The 21,128-nt window shown below is 52.3% G+C and overlaps 1 protein-coding gene and 1 long non-coding RNA gene across 2 annotated transcripts in view; one reads left to right on the forward strand and one right to left on the reverse strand.

The window, feature by feature from the left end:
- PLXNC1 (plexin C1) overlaps positions 1–21,128 on the forward strand; it is a 201,728-nt gene that overhangs the window by 172,676 nt on the left and 7,924 nt on the right. Inside the window, exons 21-26 of the mRNA XM_060195546.1 lie at positions 3,118–3,295; positions 5,810–5,913; positions 16,204–16,258; positions 19,287–19,318; positions 19,411–19,518; positions 20,507–20,670. Of these exons, the coding sequence (XP_060051529.1) occupies positions 3,118–3,295; positions 5,810–5,913; positions 16,204–16,258; positions 19,287–19,318; positions 19,411–19,518; positions 20,507–20,670 (641 nt within the window). The remainder of the gene's footprint in view (positions 1–3,117; positions 3,296–5,809; positions 5,914–16,203; positions 16,259–19,286; positions 19,319–19,410; positions 19,519–20,506; positions 20,671–21,128) is intronic.
- LOC132539531 (uncharacterized) lies at positions 9,013–9,810 on the reverse strand. Its single transcript, XR_009550879.1, has 2 exons — positions 9,405–9,810; positions 9,013–9,324 (listed from the first exon to the last, which is right to left on the reverse strand). It is a non-coding gene; the product is annotated as an uncharacterized LOC132539531 (long non-coding RNA).

The raw sequence follows: 21,128 nt of genomic DNA on the forward strand, positions 1-21,128 counted from the left end.
AGTGCTCAAGGACCAAGGTTCAAGCCCCCTGCCCCCCACCTGCAGGGAGAAAGCTTCATGAGTGGTGAAGCAGGGCTGCAGGTGTCTCTCTGTCTCTTTCCCTATCTCCCCCTCCTCTCTCAATTTCTCTGTGTCTCTATCCAATAATAAACAATTAAGTAAATAAAAATATTTTTAACATGATGGGGGGCCAGGTGGTGGTGCCCCTGGTTAAGGGCACACATTCTGCCGGGACAGCAGTTCAAGCCCCCAGTCTACCTGCAGTGGGGACGAGTCACCCTGCAGCAGGCACTGGCTTAGCGGAAATGGAGGCGAGGGAGCCTTTGCCAAGTCCTCACCCCTGGGCTCCTCGTGCAGGGGCTGCTCCACCGTTGTCCCCAGAGGTGCCTCCTGCAGGCCGGCTCCCTGCCCAGGGTCTCTGGTTTTGTGGGCTGAGAGACCTGCTTCCCTTCCCGGTGAGTGTGGCCTGCAGTGGGTGGGCCAGGGGAGCAGTGACTAATCCAGAAACTGCACTTATACCCTCCACTTGGTATGGGGCAGTGAGCCAGGTGTATCCTTCAGTCATTGCTAACAGCTGCAGGGCCAAGACGTAGAGCTGGGAAAGAGAAAGAGTGTCCCTGAAAACCACGCCCTCCAAGATATTGTGGGGGACAACGCTGGCCCCAGGCAAGGTACCACTGAGCCGCCTTCCCAGCCCCCATTTTTTTCTTTCTTTTTGAAAAAAGGTGAGAGACAGACAGAATTAGAGATGGAAGGGGGACGGGCGGTAGCACAGCAGGTTAAGCGCACATGGCGCAAAGCACAAAGACTGGCATAGGGATCCCAGTTCAAGCCCCCGGCTCCCCACCTGCAGGGGGGTCGCTTCATAGGCGGTGAAACAGGTCTGCAGGTGTCTGTCTTTCTCTCCCCTCTCTGTCTTCCCCTCCTCTCTCTATTTCTCTCAGTCCTATATCCAACAACGAACGACATCAACAACAACAATAACCACAACAAGGCTACAACAACAAGGGCAATAAAAGGGGGGAAAAATGGCCTCCAGGAGCAGTGGATTCATGGTGCAGGCACCGAGCCCCAGCAATAACCCTGGAGGCCAAAAGAAAAAAGAGATTTATTCCAAGAGCCAGGGGAAATAGCACAGTGGTTTGTGCAATAGACTTTCATTTCACCTGAAGAACCTGAGACCCCGGGTTCAATCCTTGGTGCCACCATATGCCAGAGCTGCAGTAAAAGTTGTGTGTGTGTGTGTGTGTGTGTGTGTGTGTGTGTGTGTGTGCTTATACCTCTAGGAGAGAGAAGCCACTCCAGCACGTATGGCACTGGGGATAAAGTGACACTTCAGTCATGCAAGCACTGCTTTCACCAGCCAAGGTATCCCCTCTTCCGCTGCGAAGTCCATTGGAAAGTTAACACGAAGAGTCCCATCCTCCAATTATTTGCCTTTTCCTGTTATTTTTTGCTTTACCCTTCCCAGGAGCCAGTCATTATGCACCCCCCCCCACCCCCACTGCAGTCAGGCTGCTCCTGGCCCCTCCCACCCCACCTTAGAGTCCTAAGGATCTGATGCCTGTTGGGAAAGTCATGATGCATTGTTTTATGTCTTTCTATGCATAAATGAGTCATGACTTTTCCAACAAGCCAAAACCTATACCAACTGCAAAATACTCTTCATCCTTTTCTGTAGCGGCTTCCGGAGCGGCTCCCCAAAGGCCTACAGTAGGGAAAGCCTGGCTCTGTCGGTCTGTTTGTAACAGTAGACAAAGTCAAGTGGAATTGCTTTTCATTTGGTTTTGAAACATTTCCCACCACACATTCACTAAGGCCCGAGTCCCAGGCTGGGGCTGTACTAGGAGAATGTTACCTGACAAAATGTTACATACAAGGGGAGTCGGGCGGTAGCGCAGCGGGTTAAGCGCAGGTGGCGCAAAGCACAAGGACCGGCGTAAGGATCCCGGTTCGAGCCCCTGGCTCCCCACCTGCAGGGAAGTCGCTTCACAGGCGGTGAAGCAGGTCTGCAGGTGTCTGTCTTTCTCTCCCCCTCTCTGTCTTCCCCTCCTCTCTCCATTTCTCTCTGTCCTATCCAACAATGACGACATCTATAACAACAACGATAACTACAATAATAAAACGACAAGGACAACAAAAGGGAATAAATAAGTATTTTTTATAAGTTACATAGAAACGCTGGAGTGGATAGTAATTCATGCAAGAATGATGACACGGTGGGTGGGGGCTGTCCGAGGAGTGCTCTGGAGGCCGGCTGCAGGGTGCTGAGAGCAGAGCAGAGAGGGGGGTCCCTGTAAGGTGCTGCAGGCAAGAAGGCCACCTCTACACTTGGTCATAGAGTCCTCCTCGTCATTCCTGCCACCTGGGACCAGGGTTCCGGCTGGTAGCGCAGCGGGTTAAGTGCACATGGGGCGAAGCGCAAGGACCGGTATAAGAATCCCGGTTCGAGCCCCCGGCTCCCCACCTGCAGGGGAGTCGCTTCACAGGCGGTGAAGCAGGTTTGCAGGTGTCTGTCTTTCTCTCCCCCTCTGTCTTCCCCATCTCTCTCCATTTCTCTCTGTCCTATCCAACAACAACGACATCAATAGCTACAATAATAACTACAACAACAATACAAAACAACATGTGCAATAACAGAGAAAAACGGCCTCCAGGAGCAGTAGATTCACAGTGCAGGCACCAAGCCCCAGTGATAATTCTGGATGCAAAATAAATAAGTAAATAAATGAATAAATATAAGTATAAATAAAGAAAAAGTAATGATCAGCCTGCCTTCAAGTACTGTGAAGCCTTTCCAATGAAAGAACTTTTTTTTTTAATTTGGAGGATGAAATTAGAAATCAGTGTTTTGTCTTAGAATATTTACATGTCTGTGTATTTTGTGCTCAGATAGATTTATTCAATGCTTACTCTATAATGAGAGTTCTGAATTTTTTGTTTTCCTTTCCATCATCCCTGAAAAGGCTGGATTGTGGGAGAGATCAAAGTGGCCTACAGAGCATATGGTGTTTGCCAGAAGTATCAGCAGGACTCCCTGATGGCTATCTCTGACGCCAGCCTTTCTAAGCGCGGCCACCTAATAACAGAAAGGTCGCCCTGTGTGTGTTCTTGCAGGCACTAAACGTTGTCTTTGAGAAGATCCCAGAAAACGAGAGTGCAGACGTCTGTCGGAGTATCTCGGTCAACGTTCTGGACTGCGATACCATCGGCCAAGCCAAAGAGAAGATCTTCCAGGCCTTCCTGAGCAAGAACGGCTCTCCCTACGGACTGCAGCTGAATGAAATCGGTCTCGGTAAGAGCCCCCCATACACCCCCCAGCCCTCACGTCATAGCTGCACACCCAGCCACCCTCCCGACCACCACCTCCAAAGCCCCAGCTTCTCCAGATGGCCCACCCAGCCCGGGGCCCCAGGAGAAGGCACTGCTCTCCCGCCCTGCCCTCCCTCCACACACAGCCAGTGGCTGTTGTCTAAATATTATGTTTGTAAATGAGAATCACGCACCCACCCAGACCTGGCAGACCCACCTCGCAGCAGGAGGGGCAGGAGGTGCAGGAGGTGCCAGCCCAGCCCCTGCGTGTGTTTCTTGCCGCAATGAGTTGTAGTCAGTGGGCGGCTCCAGCTAGGGTGTCAGCGGCCCAAGCTCCAAAGGTCGTCTTCCTCCCCGCAGAGGGCCATGCACGGAGCCCGCCCCTCCTCCCCCATGCAGAGCAGCATCTGTCCGGCAGGCAAAGAGCACACAGGTTAGCAGGCTCTGCTTCACAGCCCTTCCAGGAGATGGTGGTGGGACAGGCACGGAGAGTACCCAGTGTCACAGTGATGGGCAGCCTGACAAGGTCCCTCTCCCTCCCTGTGGCCGGCAGTTAGTCATCCTGCCCAGCGGAGGTCTTGGAGCAGCCCAGGGTGGGGCCTGGGCACTGACTGGAACCAGGCAGAAACGCCACGGCTCCCTGGGCTGCTTACACCTGCTTCCTTCTGTTGGTGGGGCTGCTGGGCACTTGGAAACCATTTTCACTTGTTCGTTTGAGCCTAAGGGGCAGGCCCAGCCAGCCAGGAAGCCACAAGGTTCCCACTTCCTGCTCTGGTTCCCAGCTCTGACTGAAGGGGTTAGGCACAGGCAGCCATCGGCCACAGGGAAACTGGCTGCAGGGAAACTGGCTCTGTCCCATCACTCTCGGTCATGATATCAAGGCCTTCCCTGGGCGTGTGTCCATTGGGTGTTATGGCCAGGAGTCGAACACGTCCCCCTGAACCTGGTAGCATATGGGGGTCCACTCAGCAGCCACGCCAGGCCTCTGTGTGCTGTCTTCCCTGAGGTCCCCATGCCTGGCCTGGGGAAGCCCAGACATGGCCGGGAAGAGTCGTGGAGGCTGCAGCCCAGACCGACCTCTCACGCCTGGGCTGTTCGACTCAGATGCTCACAGGCGGGGGGCAAAGAACTAGGGGTCAGCGGGCCTGCACCCAGGGGGGAGCGGGGCTGGCGTGACTGGCCAGAGCCGCCCACCTCAGGGCCAGTGCGGCCTGGCTTTAGCTGAGGGCGCTGTGCAGCCTGTGTGGTCAGTGTTCCCAGGCAGTCTGAGTCGCAGAGAGAGACCCCCGGTTTCCACTCGTGACCTCCCAGGCTTCAGACGTGGACACTAAGCTGATGGCCAGGAGGCAGGAAGTAAGGCAGCTTAGAGGCTGGGAAGGGGGCACCTGGCCGAGCACCCGGCTTGCTGTGCATCTGAGCCCCAGGGCTCACACTCCGGCTGCACACGGAGCACCATGAAGGATGCTGGGCGAGCTCCGAGGGTGGTGGAGTCATGCTGTGGTGTCTCTTGGGGGGAAGGATACTCCGGAGACCGGGCGGTGGCACACCCGGTTAAGCGCACATAGTACTAAGTGTAAGGGCCCACACAAGGATCCTGGTTTGAGTCCCGGCTGCCCACCTGCAGGGGAGTCGCTTCACAAGCAGTGAGACAGGTCTGCAGGTGTCTATCTTTCTCCCTCTCTGTCTCCCCCCCCTCAATTTCTCTCTGTCCTATCCAGTAAAATGGAAAAGTGGCCTCCAGGAGCAATGCATTTGTAGTGTCAGCACCGAGCCCCAGTGATAACCCTGGAGGCAAAAAAAAAAAAAAAAGAAAAGAAAATGTGTAGAGGCCAAAAGATGGCTCACCGGTCGGGCAGGTGCTTTCCTGGGGGTGGGGGTGGGGGTGGGGAGGGGGAGACTTGAGTTTGAGCTCCTGTTCCAAGTTGCAGACCACGCACAGCAGAGCCCTGTGGTGGTGTCTCTTCTATTTTATCTCCCATCGTGTGTCTGTCAAAAACGAACAGGTACACATCCCCTGAGAGCAGCGGGCTCCTGAGGCTACAAAGCCCGGGCAGGCAGGGGCATCAGCCCGTCACCCACAGAACTTACACATTCAGGGGCCACGTGGGCCCAGCGCACAGGGTGGCATCCTGCACAGAGGGTCTGAGGCCTGTGGTGCTGAGACAGGAGCCACCAGATCACCCACACTGGGACTCACAGGAAACGCCCGCTGGTGACTGCAGGCACACGTGTGTGAGCACACGCATCTGCTTCTGAAATTCCCTGAAGCATTTGCTCCCTCAGAGACCCACGACTAGGCTTCACTTGGCTCCACTCCCAGGCTGCATCTAAGAATCAAAGCTTCGGGGGGAACACGGTCTTCATGGGGTCCCTACACACAAAGCAAACGGAGACACAGCTGAGCCTTCGCACATGTTCGCCTCCTCTGGGTGGAATCTGACTGTATCACTTGGGAGTTTCTTGTTGCAATTTTAAAAGAACGAAATTCTTTTTTCAGAGCTCCAGGTAGGCACCCGTCAAAAAGAACTTCTGGATATTGACGGCTCTTCGGTGATTCTGGAAGATGGGGTAACTAAGCTGAACACCATCGGCCACTATGAGGTAAGAGCCAGAGCCCCCGCTGTGTCCTCCCCTGGCAGAGCACGTGTGTTGCCATATGCAGGAACACAGGTTCAAGGCTCTGGTGCCCACCTGCTGAAGGAGGCTTCACAGCGGTGCATCAGTGCTGCCGACATCTGTCCTTCTCTGTTCCTCTCCACCCTCCACTTCTCATTTCTAGGCTTGTTTGTTTGTTTGTTTTTACCAGAGCACTGCTCAGCTTATAGTGATTTGGGAGATTGGACCTGGGACTCTGGAGCCCCAGGCAAAAGAGTCTCTTTGCCTAACCATTATGCTATTCTCCCCTTCACTTCTATCCAAAAGTGGAAAAAAAAAAGTTAGATTGTGCGAATTCTCAAACAAAAATGGGATTTCCACCCACTCTGGCATCTTTCCTGGACAGTCCTTACTCCATCACTGGAAGTTGGCCATGGCCACGGCCACGGCCATGGCTTCCCTGTCCTGCTTCCTCTCTAGGGGCCCCTGGTCAACTTTCACATCCCTCCTGCAGTTTTATCCAGAGCGGCATTTCTGCCGGGATGGCTGCTCGCAAGTCCGAGGCCCTTGGGTCCTTCCCGGCCCAGCCCAGAGATGCAGAAAGTAAGGAGTTTCGGGTGAGGAGTGGTGGGAGCCAAGGACACGGTGGCCGGAGGAGACGTGGATGCCACGTCCTGGGGTGTCCATCGGTGGGGGGGTCAGGGTCCCAGGTCACGTCTCTTGTGACTGTTGAGAGACCCAGCAGCGGGCACTCAGGAAGGTCAGTGGGCGCGGCTCGCCCCTCGGAGGACACTCGCCGGTCGGCGCCAGGCACAGAGACAGCTGACCCTCAGGCTCTCTGGCTGCAGGGGCCGCAGAGTGGCTTAGAACGGGGTGAGAGGGGGCTGCTGCACTGCAGCCTTAGCTGGAGGGCTCCCACCCACGACACCCTCGCCTTGCTCACTCTCCCCCGCACTCATCTCCCCGCAAGCCGCTGTTCTGAGCAGTACCTGGAGTTTGCACAGACTCCGAGGAGCTTTTGAAAGTGCTCCTGCTCTGGTTCTCACGGCCAATGCCCTGACCCTGCTTAGCGTCCTTGGTCCCTGTGTGGCCCCAAAGGGAGGGGCGTGGCCCTGGGGACAGGCAGGGCAAATGCTGCAGCTGTGCCTGGTGGGGCGGGTGGCAGGAGGGAGAGCACATCTGTCTTCCCCGGCTTCTCCAGAGCCATGCTAGACACCTATCTGCTTAAGAATGATAATGAAATTAATCCGGCCTGTAGTCACTTCCCGTCCAAATGATTTATCGGCCTCATAGCCCAGTGTTTTGTCACACGGCGGTAATAAATGACAACGCTAGGACACAAGGGCTTAGAGGATTCTCCTTCTACTTAAAAAGCTGAGCCGTGAGGCAAATAAAAGCAGAGAGCCTGAAGGAGCCCGGAGAGGTCACCAGGCCTGTGGTCTCTGGGCCAGGACTGCTGCACGTGCCTTGGTTTGCAAAGGCTGCTGGGAGGAAGGAAGAAGGACGCCCCACCCCACCCCACCATCTGAGCCTGTGGAGAGGCACCCCGGCAGAGTCAGGGCTGGGCAGGAGCTTGCTTTTGCCCTTTTGCAAGAAAAGCGTTCCCCTCCAGCACTCCCTCCAAAGAGACAAGATGCTAATTATCACTCTTATTCACTTACTCAAGTGCCCTCATTTGAGTCACTGCTAGTGCTTGAAAGCAAAAATTATATTTCCTTTAAAAATAGGATCTAACTCGGAGTTCTAAGTGATTCAGACTCACCTCCCTCCAATTAGTCCAAATTAGTTAGGTTTCACGTTAATCATTAATGACGGCCAGACCCTCCCACCACTCCCAGCCAACCCGCCAACCTCCCCACTCTGTGTGGCCTCACTCTGTGTGGGGACTTATGGTCAGGGGTCAGGTCACACGAGAAGGTTTCTCGAGGGTACCTGAGGGGGTAAAAAAGCAGACTCAAAAGGACCAGATGCAGCCTCCAGAGCCCCCCGATGCTGGCAGGGCTGCCCACGAGAGGTCCAGGCAGAGCCATAGCCGGCCTCAGGACAGGCTGGCGGGGCAGCACCCCCGGCTCCCTCCTTGCCACCCAAGCGGGAGGAGGTGGGCGTCTGCCGTCTGGGGCTGTCTGGGCTGTACAGATAGGTGAAGCCCATGTCTCTGCAAGCACGTGAAGCCAGGGGCCTCCCCCTCCCGGTCCGAGATCCTCTGCTGTGCTCTGGATCTGAGACCTGTTGTAGTTGTGGGTGGTGTCTCCCCCACCCACCCTCAAGTGGCCTTTAGCTGTGTGTGGGCACCACCGCTGCCTGGGGTGGGGACGAGCCCAGGACAGGTGTCCTATCCGGCAGGAAGTGGTCTCTGGAGATCACACTTCCTGTTCTGAGCTGCGAGAAGACAGCGGCTGCACCTTGACCGTTTCTTGCAGCGGGTGTGTGCGCCAGTGCTGCAGTGGCCACCCAGGTGGCACGTGACATCGCAGGAACATCCCCAAGGGCCCTCCTGGGCAGGCGTGAGGCGTGACACGTGACTCCGCAGCACAGGGCCAGGCTGTCTCTGAAGGGTCCTCCCAGCATGAATGCCAGCGGCAGCCGCTTAACAGACACGTGGGGAGCTTCCTGTGTGCCGGCCGCTGGTCTGGAAGCAAAGCGCACAAAGCACCTCAGTCCTTCTCGCTGCCCAGTGAGGCGGGTGTCACCATCACTCCACTCGGGGCGCGGATGAGCTGTGGGGGGGGGTGGAGGGGACACCCTTGCTCAGGACGGGCCGGCAGCCACATTGCTGCCTCTGCAAAGGCCCAAGTCACCTTCTCTGGGGTCACACTCAGAACGTGACTCTCAGCAGCCCGAGTGATGGGTCTCACGGCCGTGAGCCACTCAGATGTCTGCCTGCCTCTGAGCACTCCTTGAAGTCAGTGTCCGGCGCCTCCATCAGAAGGCAGGCCCCAGGCCGGTAGAGCACACACCTTGGCATGTGAAGCCCTGGGTTTGATTCCCCAGCCCAGCCTGTGACAGAAAGGTGCCCTGGTCTCTTCCTCTCACAAAAACATTTTAGAAGTAAAAACAGAAGGAAGGCCTCTTTCAGGCATATTTTCCCTTTTGTTGCCCTTGTCCATCATTGTTGTGGTTATTATTGTTGTTGTCATTGATGTCATTGTTGTTGGATAGGACAGAGAGAAATGGAGAGAGGAGGGGAAGACAGAGAGGGGGAGAGAAAGACAGACACCTGCAGACCTGCTTCACCGCCTGTGAAGCGACTCCCCTGCAAGTGGGGAGCCAGGGGCTCAAACCGGGATCCTTACGCCGGTCCCTGCGCCTTGCGCCACGTGCTCTCAACCCGCTGCGCTACCCGCCCGACTCCCTAACATAGAACTGAAGAACTGTTTTTAAGAGCTCGTGCCTAGGTTCCGTAACACTTAGCAGACACTTCTTTTCCTGTTAGTTTCCAGATAGAAACAAGGGAGGGAAGTAAAGACAGAGACAAGAGGCCCACAGCACTGCTTCACCATCTGTGCAGCTGCTTCTTAGTGCTGTGTGTGATGCTCCAAAGGTGGGCTCAAACCCAGGTCCCTGTACCAAGATGACCTACCTACCTGTGCGGTCTACCAGGCCTCACAAGCTTGTATTTCAGAAGTGACTGAATTCCCAGCGTGGGCCCACTTGTGTTCGTCACTTTCCCGCACAGGTCACCCGGATGGAGCCCTCCCTGTGAGGCTAGGGAGTTTAGTTAGAAATGGCCGTGTGACCAGTTCTGCTGTGGGCAGGAGCAGCATTCTGGACACAGATCCGTCTGGTGGCACAAACACTGCCTTGATTTAACTTGGTTTCCATTCCTAACGCCAGAGCAGAAAGGACGCTCCAGCCTCACAGGAGTGTGGCGTTTAGTAAGTCCCTCTGACGAAAGCCCCTGGAGCTCCCGACAGGACGCAGCATCCCGCTCTCACTGTTTTTCGGCGCATTGAGAGAAGGCCTATTAGGGACGATAGCACTTATGAGAAAGGGAGAGAGGGCAGGGGGAGGCTCTGCCAACGTATTGTTAACATTTGGGAACCTGTGGTACTTTCTTCAGAAGGGCATTTCTGACCTGTGCAAAACAGCAAACACAAACCTTTTCCTTCCACCGACAGCTGTAAATAAACCAGTTTTCTGTCTTCACCATAGCATTAAAGTGTCACATGTGGAGGAAATGTTCCAGCCCTACAGCAGCTGTGAATGTCAGAAATACACACACACACACACACACACACACACACACACACACACACACACCTCATCCACTAATAAAACACTCCTGCTCTCAGGAGACATTTCAGCGTAATGTGCCCTTGGTTCAGGCTGTGTGTGTGCAGCCTTGATGCCTGAGCACAGTGCCAGCACTGAGTCCTTGCCAGCTCTTGAGAAGACATTTCAACTTCTGGCAACGTTCCCTATCAGAAGGCCCATCCGCGGTGCTTGTGATTATAGAGTAAGGGCGCTCACTTTTGGCACAAACAAAGCGTCTGACAGTGGCGGAGTATTGGCTCAACACTCAACAGGACCCATTTGGGATTCATTCTTTGACAATTACCCAGAATGAATCACCGGCTCCCTTTTATAAAAAGATATTTATTGGCTTAGAAACAGAGCACAGCCAACTCTTGATGGGGAGGGATTTTCTCGCTATGTCCAAACATTCTCATAAACTCTGTACCTGAGTTTTGCTAGGGGCTGCCTCAACAGAGCCTTTAATTGCATTAAATATGGAGAATTGAAAAATCACCGGAAAACAGTGAGGATGCTGGTACTAACAGCAGAGCCAGAAGAGCTCAGTAAGGGTCCAGAATCCTCGCCTGAGAACATCTGCAGAGGCCCAGTGGCCTCTGTCAGCCCCTGCCCAGACCCGCCTCCCCACAACATGTGAACACCGGCAGTGAGAGGCCTTTGGCCTGAACTCAGCGAGGCTGGACACAGCTGGCTGAACAGCTGTGCTCAGGAGTCTGCAGAGCTCCCCCTGCCCCCATGTGTGGGAACCTGAGGGAGACGAGGCTTCATGTCTGGTGCTGGCTAAGCAGGCTTGCACATTCCAGTACCCAGCCGTCAGCAGGCCAGAAGAGAAACTCCAGGCTTCTACTTTCTTTCCTTGAGAACAAGAGGAGGCCAGGCCCAAATCAGTATTAAAATTCAGAACAGCTTTTAGAATGGAAAAGGCAAATCACTTAGATGATCATGTCTGTTCACACACACAACTCTCCCTTGGCCCAGGGAAGAAGGTAAGGGTTTGTACCTCTGACCTGTGTGTGCCACAGGCCCCTGTCTCATATTGCTGTGGGTCGGGCCCATTCCTCTCCCTGCCTTCTGCATCTTAGTGTCCAGTGCCCGTGGCCCCAGGACTGCGTCCGCCCTGGTTAGGGACGGCCGCACTGGGAGGCCCTCTGCCCCTGGAGGCCAGACTTCCAGCAGGCCTCGGGTGAGAACTGGACTCCACTGCCAACAGAGGCTGCACATAGGCATCCCACTAGTGTGGGAGTGAGCGGTGCCATGGGCGGGGGGGGGGGAGGGCGCAAAAAGAACTTACTTCCTCTGTCAAATGTGTACATGCGTGCCCACCCTGTTGTGCACCAGATGCGGGGGTCTAGGAGAATGTCACCCGAGGCAGCAGGGGCTGAGTCTTTACGGGACTCACTCTGTGTCCCGTAAATGATGACCCGGAGGCCAAGCTGATAGCAGTGATCCATTTATTGATCAGAGAGGCCAGGATTTTAAGGGGTTGCAGAAGGAGGTAGCTTGTTTATACCATATATGGTTAGAGCAGAAAAGGGGCAGAGAGAGGTAAGGGGTTGGGAAAACTCTCAGGTGAGTGATCTAAGGAATGAGGAAGCTGGGCTTTGCTGTGCATGGGTGTAGGGTTCTTGCGTGTCAGGAGGGGGAGGTTTGGTTGTCGTCTTATTCAGAAAGGCAAGAACAAAGAAGTGAGAAAAGGGGCGTCTGAGAGCATCTGTGTGAGCAGGAGAGCCGTTTTGGGATTGAGGAAGTAAGGTTATCCATGGCTAGCAGACAGAGGTGTCCTGAGGGCAAGAGGAGATGCGTCAGGTATGATAACTTCTGGTAGCTTCTGAATAAGCAGACCATTTGGTTTAAAGACAAGGAAGTAAGCTGTTGTATTGGGAATGCAGAGTCCCTGTGAGGCAGAGAGTCTGACAGGTGAAGCTGAGCCTCAAGGCCGTTCTCTCCCTTGTCCAATCTCTGGTAGAGAGAGGCTGCCAGGAAGACCGTGTTCCTCAGGCACCCAGCTTTCAATGGGAGGTTCCACCACACTCAACCATATCCTCACAGTTTCCCTACACATTCAAAACATATGGCAATTTTGAGAGAGTTGTATTGGAACATAAGTTAGATACCATAAAGGCCACTTTTTCCCCTTCTGCCCCCAGGATTATTACTCTTTCCTCTCTTCTAGTTAAAGGGTGAGACAGAGGAGAGAGAGAACCAGAGGACATATCGCCACACGACTCCTCTTCACAAAGCCTCCCTTCGCACAGGCACTCCTGTGTGGAGTCCTGGAGCTGGAACCTAGGCCTCTCAGGACAAACTGTGAGCTCTGCTGGGGAGCCGCCTGCCAGCCCCCTCAGGGCCGCACCTGGGCGGGTGAGCGCAGAGCAGACTGAGAGAGACCACAGCTCCCAGGCGGGTGAGCGCAGAGCAGACTGAGAGAGACCGCAGCTCCCAAGCTTTAAGGCGCTGGGTCTGGGTTCAAACCTGCTCACACACAGCACAGCAGCACACTAGCCAAGTGGGCTATCACACTCAGGACACACATTAATATTCTTATTTTTTAATATTTATTTATTTTCTCATTTGTTGCCCTCATTGGTTTTTAAATTTTTGTTGCACTTGATGTCATCATCACTGGATAGGACAGAGAGAAATGGAGAGAGGAGGGGAAGACAGAGAGGGGGAGAGAAAAACAGACACCTGCAGACCTGCTTCACCACCTGTGAAGCGACTCCCCTGCAGGTGGGGAGCCGGGGGCTCGAAGCGGGGTCTTTACACCAGTCCTTGCACTTAGTGCTACCTGCGCTACCGCCTGACTCCCGACACATTTTTTTTATATAATTTTTTAAATATTTGTTTATTTATTTATTCCCTTTTGTTGCCCTTGTTGTTTTATTGTTGTAGTTATTATTATTGTTGTCATTATTGGATAGGACAGAGAGAAATGGAGAGAGGAGGGGAAGACAGAGAGGAGGAGAGAAAGATAGACACCTGCAGACCTGCTTCACCGCCTGTGAAGCGACTCCCCTGCAGGTGGGGAGCCGAGGGCTCGAACCGGGATCCTTATGCCGGTCCTTGTGCTTTACGCCACCTGCGCTTAACCCGCTGCGCTACAGCCCGACTCCCCCAACACATTTTTTTTATTCTTTTTTAAAAATATTTATTTATTCCCTTTTGTTGCCCTTTTTATTTTTGTAGTTATTGTTGTTATTGATGTCATTGTTGGATAGGACAGAGAAATGGAGAGAGGAGGGGAAGACAGAGAGGGGGAGAGAAAGACAGACACCTGTAGACCTGCTTCACCGCCTGTGAAGTGACTCCCCTACAAGTAGGGAGCCGGGGGCTCGATCCAGGATCCTTACACAGGTCCTTGTGCTTTGAGCCATGTGCCTTTAACCCACTGGGCTACTGCCCAACTCCCAGGACACACTTTTCAAGTGCCAAGTTCAAAGTCTGGGCGTAGCTTCCCCTGTAGGGCGTGTGCCTGACCATCTGTGGGCTTGGGGCCTGAGCCCGGGAGCACCACAGATAGTGTAGTGGTGCTCGGTATCTGCCTCTCTCTCTCCCTTTTCCTCTAAAGTGAGTCAACAGATTGAACTGGAGAGGCCCCTCAGTAATGTCATCACACAAGCAAAAGGGCCTGGCCCCTTCCTGGTACTGCCACGAAAGAACCGAGTATGAAATGGAGTGCTTCTTAGTATATTTGCGCAGCTGTGCTATCACGGCCACAGCCTAATTCTTGAATATTCCCATCACCCCTATAGCAAGCCTGGACTAGAGTCCCTCTTGAGCCCCCCCATCCATTTTAGGCAACTGGCAACCTAGTTTTTATCATCTAAATTTGCTTTTTCTGTGTATTAAGTTGTCTTCTGTGGCTGGTATTTTTTGAGGCCCACTCATGTAGCAACGATGCTTTCCTGGGCAGCAGCTGTGGTCAGCCCATAACAGGTGTGTGTGTGTGTGTGTGTGTGTGTGTGTGTGTGTGTGTGTGTGTAGCAGAGTACCGACACACAGTGCTGGTAGCCGCAGTGAGGTGTTCACATAGGTGAACATCACCAGTGATCACTAAGTACCTCGCTGTAAGTGTGACATCTTCATTTGAAAGTGCAAACAATTTCTACACTTTTAGAAGCTGCTTTTTACTTTATAAAAACACAAGATGTTATAGATACACTGCTGGGTAAATTATCACAAAAGGTGCCCTGTACCTCACATCTGAATCAAGAAGCAGAGCACCCTGGGCACCTTAACCCCCGACTGTGCCCTCCCTCCCTTCTCCAGCCGCGACAGCTCTGCCCCGGCTCTGTGTTGCCCTGGAGAGCTCACCCACACAGCATGGTAGGTCCTCACTGGGAACAACTGTGGTGCGAACGTGCCCAAGCCGTTCATTACTCCTCCTAATGCTGATGAATTGGGGCTGCTGCCAAACTGGGGGAGCGCAGGTGCATTGCCAGCCTATGTGCACGTGAAACTGTCTCCACGGGGTAGACTCTGGCTGGCTGTATGCTTTCGTAAAACCTATTACAACAAGTTCTTTTTTAAAACTTCTTTATTGGGGAATTAATGTTTTACATTTGACAGTAAAGACAATAGTTTGTACATGCATATTTCCCAGTTTCCCATATAACAATACAACTCACTAGGTCCTCTGTCATCCTTTTTGGACCTGTATTCTCCCACCCACCCACCCCAGAGTCTTTTACTTTGGTGCAATACGCCAAATCCAGTTCAGGTTCTACTTATGTTTTCTCTTCTGATCTTATTTTTCAACTTCTGCCTGAGAGTGAGATCATTCCATATTCATCCTTCTGTTTCTGACTTATTTCACTTAACATGACTTTTTCAAGCTCCATCCAAGATCGGCTGAAAACGGTGAAGTCGCCATTTTTTATAGCTGAGTAGTATTCCATTGTGTATATAGACCACAACTTGCTCAGCCACTCATCTGTTGTTGGACACCTGGGTTGCTTCCAGGTTTTGTCTGTTACAAATTGTGCTGCTAAGAACATATGTGTACACAGATCTTTTTGGATGGGTGTGTTGGGTTCCCTAGGATATATCCCCAAGTACAGCAAGTTCTTAACGTCTGTCTCTGTGTGTGATTTTTTTTTTTAAATCCCCAGAGCACTAGTCATCTCTAGTTTATGGTGGTGTGGGGGATTGAACCTGGGACTTTAGAGCATCAGGCATGAAAGTCCTTTGCACAACCATTATGCTGTCTCCCCCACGCTACAGGACTTTTTTTTCATTTTAATTTCTTTATTTGGGGATTAATGTTTTACAGTTGACAGTGAATACATTTGTACATGCATAACATTTCTCAGTTTTCCACAGAACAATACAACCCCCACTAGGTCCTCTGTCATCCGTTTCCAGGCAAATGAAGCTGGCCCAAGCACTGCTCCCTCTGAGGCTGGTTGTATCTTGGCAGTAAGACATAGCTGCTTCCTGGAGCTTCCAGGAGCCCCTCCTCCTGCAGGGCCTCCTCCTGCAGGGCCTCCTCCTGCAGGGCCAGCCCCACTCTAGCCTCATCATGGTGTGGGACTGATGCCTCGTTTCCCTTCAGTGGACCGTGAGCTCCTTGAGAGCAGACTGGCTCTGTCAGCGTCCAGCAAAGAGCTTTGGACAGAGAAATTCTTGATAAATATTTGATGTAGTGACTTAGAGCATGGGGGGGGGGGGGAGTAGGGGGCAGGCGGTGGTGCGCCGGGTAAAGTTTACCCAGTATGAAGCACAAGCACCCAGCAAGGATCGGGGTTCGAGCCCCCAACTCCCCACCTGTGGGGGGGGACTCCTCACGAGTATGAAGCAGGTCTACAGGTGTCTGTGTTTTTCTCCCCCCTCCATATTTTCCCCTCCTCTCTCAATTTCTCTCCATTCCATTCAATAAAATGGAAAAACTGGCTGCAGGTGCAGTGGATTTGTGAAGCCCTAGTGACAACCCTGGAGTTAAAAATAGTGAGAGAATGTCGATCCCATTCAGTCTGATTCCTGGGTGAAGTCGAGCAATGCATTAGATTTTGAAAACTCACGTATTTTTATCTTTCTTTTCAGATATCAAATGGATCAACTATAAAAGTCTTTAAGAAGATAGCAAACTTCACTTCAGGTAACCAGTGTGATGCTGTCACCCTCTAGTTCTCATCCAGCTTTTGCCCCCTGAGGTCACAGGTGCCCCTGTGTGATTCGCTGAAAGCAGAAAGCCACTTGGCTTGCGTCTCTAACGCTAAGAACTGGAGCCCTGCAAGGCAAGGCGGCAGCCGGGGACTGTGACCAGAGGCTGGGCCACGGTGCTGCGGCTCAGTAGCCCAGCTGTCAGGGAACAGGCCTGGCCTGCAGGCTGCTTTCCCAGCTCCTCAGGAGTTGGGGGCCCAGCAGACAGACAGAGGTTCAGTGATCATGGTCCGGCAAGCACTGGGCAAGCAAGAGAAGCCACGTAGAGAACCAGAGTATCCCAGAATGTGGAGAGACGAAAAAGGGAGCTTTTGTGAGAAAGACAGCAAACCAGTTTCTCGACTCTGGAAGTGCCTTGAAGGAACCCTAGGCCCCATTTCAGATTTGTCTCCTAAGAAATGCATCCCAGCCAGGCCGGTCCCCAGGCAGCTTCTGAGCCTCACCTCAAGCTGGGGTCTCTGCTCCCAGCAGCCTGCTCAGTCCCAGCACCTGGGCACTGCTAACAGGGGCTCCAGCTAGACGGGTGGGGTGATTTAGTGGGTTACAGGACACGCTTGGGTGGACCTCAGGCTACAGTGAGAAGAGCCATTTTGCAGACGGTGCTTGTGGTGGGCAGATTGGTGTCCTTGTACTAAAAGTGGCCAAGCTTTCCAAGATGGGGGCTTTGAGAATTTGTTAGGTGAAAATCAAACAGTCAGCTGTGTCTGGGTATCTTCATGGGACTCCCAACCAGTCAGCTTCTCTGCTTTCTTCTTTCCCAGTTCAGCTAAGTCATCATTTGGATGGCTCCTCTGATAACCTTCCAATTCCCCTTCCCCTCCAACCTTCTGTTACAAACCCCCCCCCCCATCAGCATCCCTGCCAGCAAGCCCAACCTGAAAGGCCCACAGCAGCTCACAGGGTCACTGCAGGGTCAGGGTATTCATTTAGCAGGACTCCCTGTGACCCCTGGTCCTCACGCTGCCCCACACGCCTCCATTAGCAGGTGAATGAATGATTCCTGCACCTCAAAGAAAGCCAGTGAGAACCCTGCACACCGACCCTCCCGCGGAGGGCAGCCTCAGCTGCCTGCTCAGTCCCGAGTCTCCACTGCACAGCCTGCCTGTGTTCCAGTCTCCTTCCCGACAAGAAACCACGTGCCTCGACTCCACCCTGCTCTTGGCCTGTCATTCCCTTCACGGCCACACTGCTCCCGTGGCTGGCTGGCTGACCGCTGGCTCTCAACACCTCCTCACTGCCCTTGAGCCATCCTCCCTCCTCTGTTTGCCTCACACCATCACTCAGTCATGCAGGCTCAGCTCTAATGCTTTGGAGAAGCCTTCTAAACTAAGCAAACCCTGATCCGAGACGTCATCAGCCCAAACTTTCCTCCACAACTGCAACTGAGTAGCTATCTAGCAGAATGACCTCTCTCCTTGCTGGGATGTAACCAGGTCTGTCTATCTGTCTGATTCCCGGGTACCCGGGGCACAGGGCAGAATGACCTCTCTCCTTGCTGGGATGTAACCAGGTGTGCCTGATTCCTGGATACCCGGGGCACAGGGCAGGCGCTGCAGATTCAGAGTGCAAGTGATCCCTCAGCCTTTGCTTGTTTTATTCAGTAACCAGGAATCCCTTCCCACTGCAGTCCCTTGCTCCTTTAGCCTTCTAAGAGCTTGCACAGAACTGTGGCGGTAGGTGTACTGTGAAACTATAGCTGCGATATAGTAAGCCACTAAGTCACCAATATGAGAGAGAGAGAGAGAGAGGTGTACTGTGAAACTATAGCTGCGATGTAGTAAGCCACTAAGTCACCAATATGAGAGAGAGAGGGGGGGGGTGTACTGTGAAACTATAGCTGCGATGTAGTAAGCCACTAAGTCACCAATACGAGAGAAAGAGAGGTGTACTGTGAAACTATAGCTGTGATGTAGTAAGCCACTAAATCACCAATACGAGAGAGAGAGAGAGGTGTACTGTGAAACTATAGCTGCGATGTAGTAAGCCACTAAATCACCAATACGAGAGAGAGAGAGAGGTGTACTGTGAAACTATAGCTGCGATGTAGTAAGCCACTAAGTCACCAATACGAGAGAGAGGTGTACTGTGAAACTATAGCTGTGATGTAGTAAGCCACTAAATCACCAATACGAAAGAGAGAGAGAGAGAGGTGTACAGTGAAACTATAGCTGCGATGTAGTAAGCCACTAAATCACCAATACGAAAGAGAGAGAGAGAGAGGTGTACAGTGAAACTATAGCTGTGATGTAGTAAGCCACTAAATCACCAATACGAAAGAGAGAGAGAGAGAGGTGTACAGTGAAACTATAGCTGCGATGTAGTAAGCCACTAAATCACCAATACGAGAGAGAGAGAGAGAGAGGTGTACTGTGAAACTATAGCTGTGATGTAGTAAGCCACTAAATCACCAATACGAAAGAGAGAGAGAGAGAGGTGTACAGTGAAACTATAGCTGTGATGTAGTAAGCCACTAAATCACCAATACGAAAGAGAGAGAGAGAGAGGTGTACAGTGAAACTATAGCTGCGATGTAGTAAGCCACTAAATCACCAATACGAGAGAGAGAGAGAGAGAGGTGTACAGTGAAACTATAGCTGCGATGTAGTAGGCCACTAAATCACCAATACGAGAGAGAGAGAGAGAGAGAGGAGTACTGTGAAACTATAGCTGTGATGTAGTAAGGCACTAAATCACCAATACGAGAGAGAGAGAGGTGTACTGTGAAACTATAGCTGTGATGTAGTAAGCCACTAAATCACCAATACGAGAGAGAGAGGTGTACTGTGAAACTATAGCTGCGATGTAGTAAGCCACTAAGTCACTAATACGAGAGGGAGAGAGAGAGAGAGAGAGAGAGAGAGAAATATCCATGAAATATGAAGAGCACAAACGGCACCTGTTGAGGTCAATCACCGTGTGGTCGTCTCTCATCGGGCTGTTTTCTCCCCCCCTCCGGTGCTCAGAAGTGGAGTACTCCGACGACCACTGCCACCTGGTGAGTCCTGGCATTCCTGTGCTTGAGGTCCCCATCTGCACGTCTGTACTGAGGGGTCCAGCTGGGTTACACCTCTGCCGTCTTCCCTTTAGATCTTGCCAGACTCAGAAGCATTCCAGGACGTGCAGGGAAAGAGACATCGTGGGAAGCACAAGTTCAAGGTGAAGGAGATGTATCTGACGAAGCTGCTGTCGACTAAGGTACACGGACTGTTGCGAGCGCTTGTGCGGCTACCTGCAGATGTGTGATGTGCTTGACTTGATTTCCACTCAGGTGTGAACACGTCACGAATCCCTTGTTTAAACTGTAGGCACCTAACCGTTTTATATCTTTTATTATAAGACTGCAGAGATACTAGTGCTACGATAGCAGATGCAGTCAGCTCCCTTGCCTACACCACTGCACTGTCTCCCGGGATTGTAGAGAGGGCCAGCGGCATTCTCCCGTTTGCAAACAAAGCCAAGGGGGAGGGGTTCATGGCGGTGAGCTGTTGTTGACCTTACTGGTTTTCCCCTTTTAAAAATTGTATTCTGGGAAAAGCGAGGCAACACCAGCACTGTCTCACCACTGAAGGATCGGGGGCTCGAACCCAAGTCCTTGCGCACTCATTTCACATTTTAAGTGAAGAATTCTGTTCACATACAAAAGAAAGCCGACAGGATATGAAATGGGGAGCAGATCTGACTGATTTGGCAGTCTGTGGACTCTCTAGTCACCCCCCTCAAGTAACAAGTGGCATATTCTGTACACCTGGCCCCAGTCTGACAGACGCAGCCAGTCTCTTGATCGTCGGATCTGCCCTTCAGAGTTCTATTTGGTGTTTGGAAAACACACACAACTGTGTGTTAGAAATACACAGAACAAGGAAAATTCTGGGGACAGGCCACCATCGCTTGAGGTTTCTCCTTGGCAGAAATAACCAGTAAGAGCAACTTGCCATGATTTTTATATACAGCCCCACAGCTGACATTTCAATTGATAGCCATTTCTGGGATGCTCCCTGTGGACTAAACAATCCTGTTATCAGCAAGGTCAGGAGCCAGAGCTAAACCTGGGCACGGGTTCTCGGGAACTGCGTCTCCTGCTGTGAGCGCCAGCCTCACTGGGCAGCTGCACGCACTGTCTCGCACGTCACGTTATCTGAGCTGATAGCCCATTTGAATCCTGAGTCTGCTTTCTGTTTCTCAGGTGGCAATTCATTCCGTGCTTGAGAAGCTTTTCAGAAGCATCTGGAGTTTACCCAACAGCAGAGCCCCGTTTGCTATCAAATACTTTTTCGACTTTTTGGATGCCCAGGCGGAAAGCAAAAAAATCACGGACCCTGAGGTCGTGCATATTTGGAAAACTAACAGGTGGGATGTGGGGGTGACTCTTCTCAAGAATCCGGGACAAACTCTTACGTAAACGAGGGCAGGGAGAGCTTTAGCAGAAGGACCCATTGATTTCTCATAATCTTTTGACTTGATAAGCTGTCAATGCAATTTTTTGTTATTTTTTTTTAACTTTATTTTTGCCTCCAGGGTTATCACTGGAGCTCAGTGCCAGCACTATAAATCCAGTGCTACAGCAGGCCGGTTTCCATTTTTCCTTCTCTATAAGATAGAAAAGAGAAATTGAAAGAGGAGAGGAAGACAGATAGAGGGAGAAAGACACCTGCAGACCTGCTTCACTGCCGTGAAGCGACTCCCCTGCAGGTGGGGAGCCGGGGGCTCGAACCGGGATCCCTGCACGTGTTCTTGCGCTTCATGTTATGTGCACTTACTTAACCTGGTGCACTACTACTGCCCAGTCCCCCATTTCTTTTTTTAAA

The sequence above is a fragment of the Erinaceus europaeus genome, chromosome 7 (genome assembly GCF_950295315.1).
Source record: "Erinaceus europaeus chromosome 7, mEriEur2.1, whole genome shotgun sequence".
In the NCBI taxonomy this organism is placed as follows: Eukaryota; Metazoa; Chordata; class Mammalia; order Eulipotyphla; family Erinaceidae; genus Erinaceus; species Erinaceus europaeus.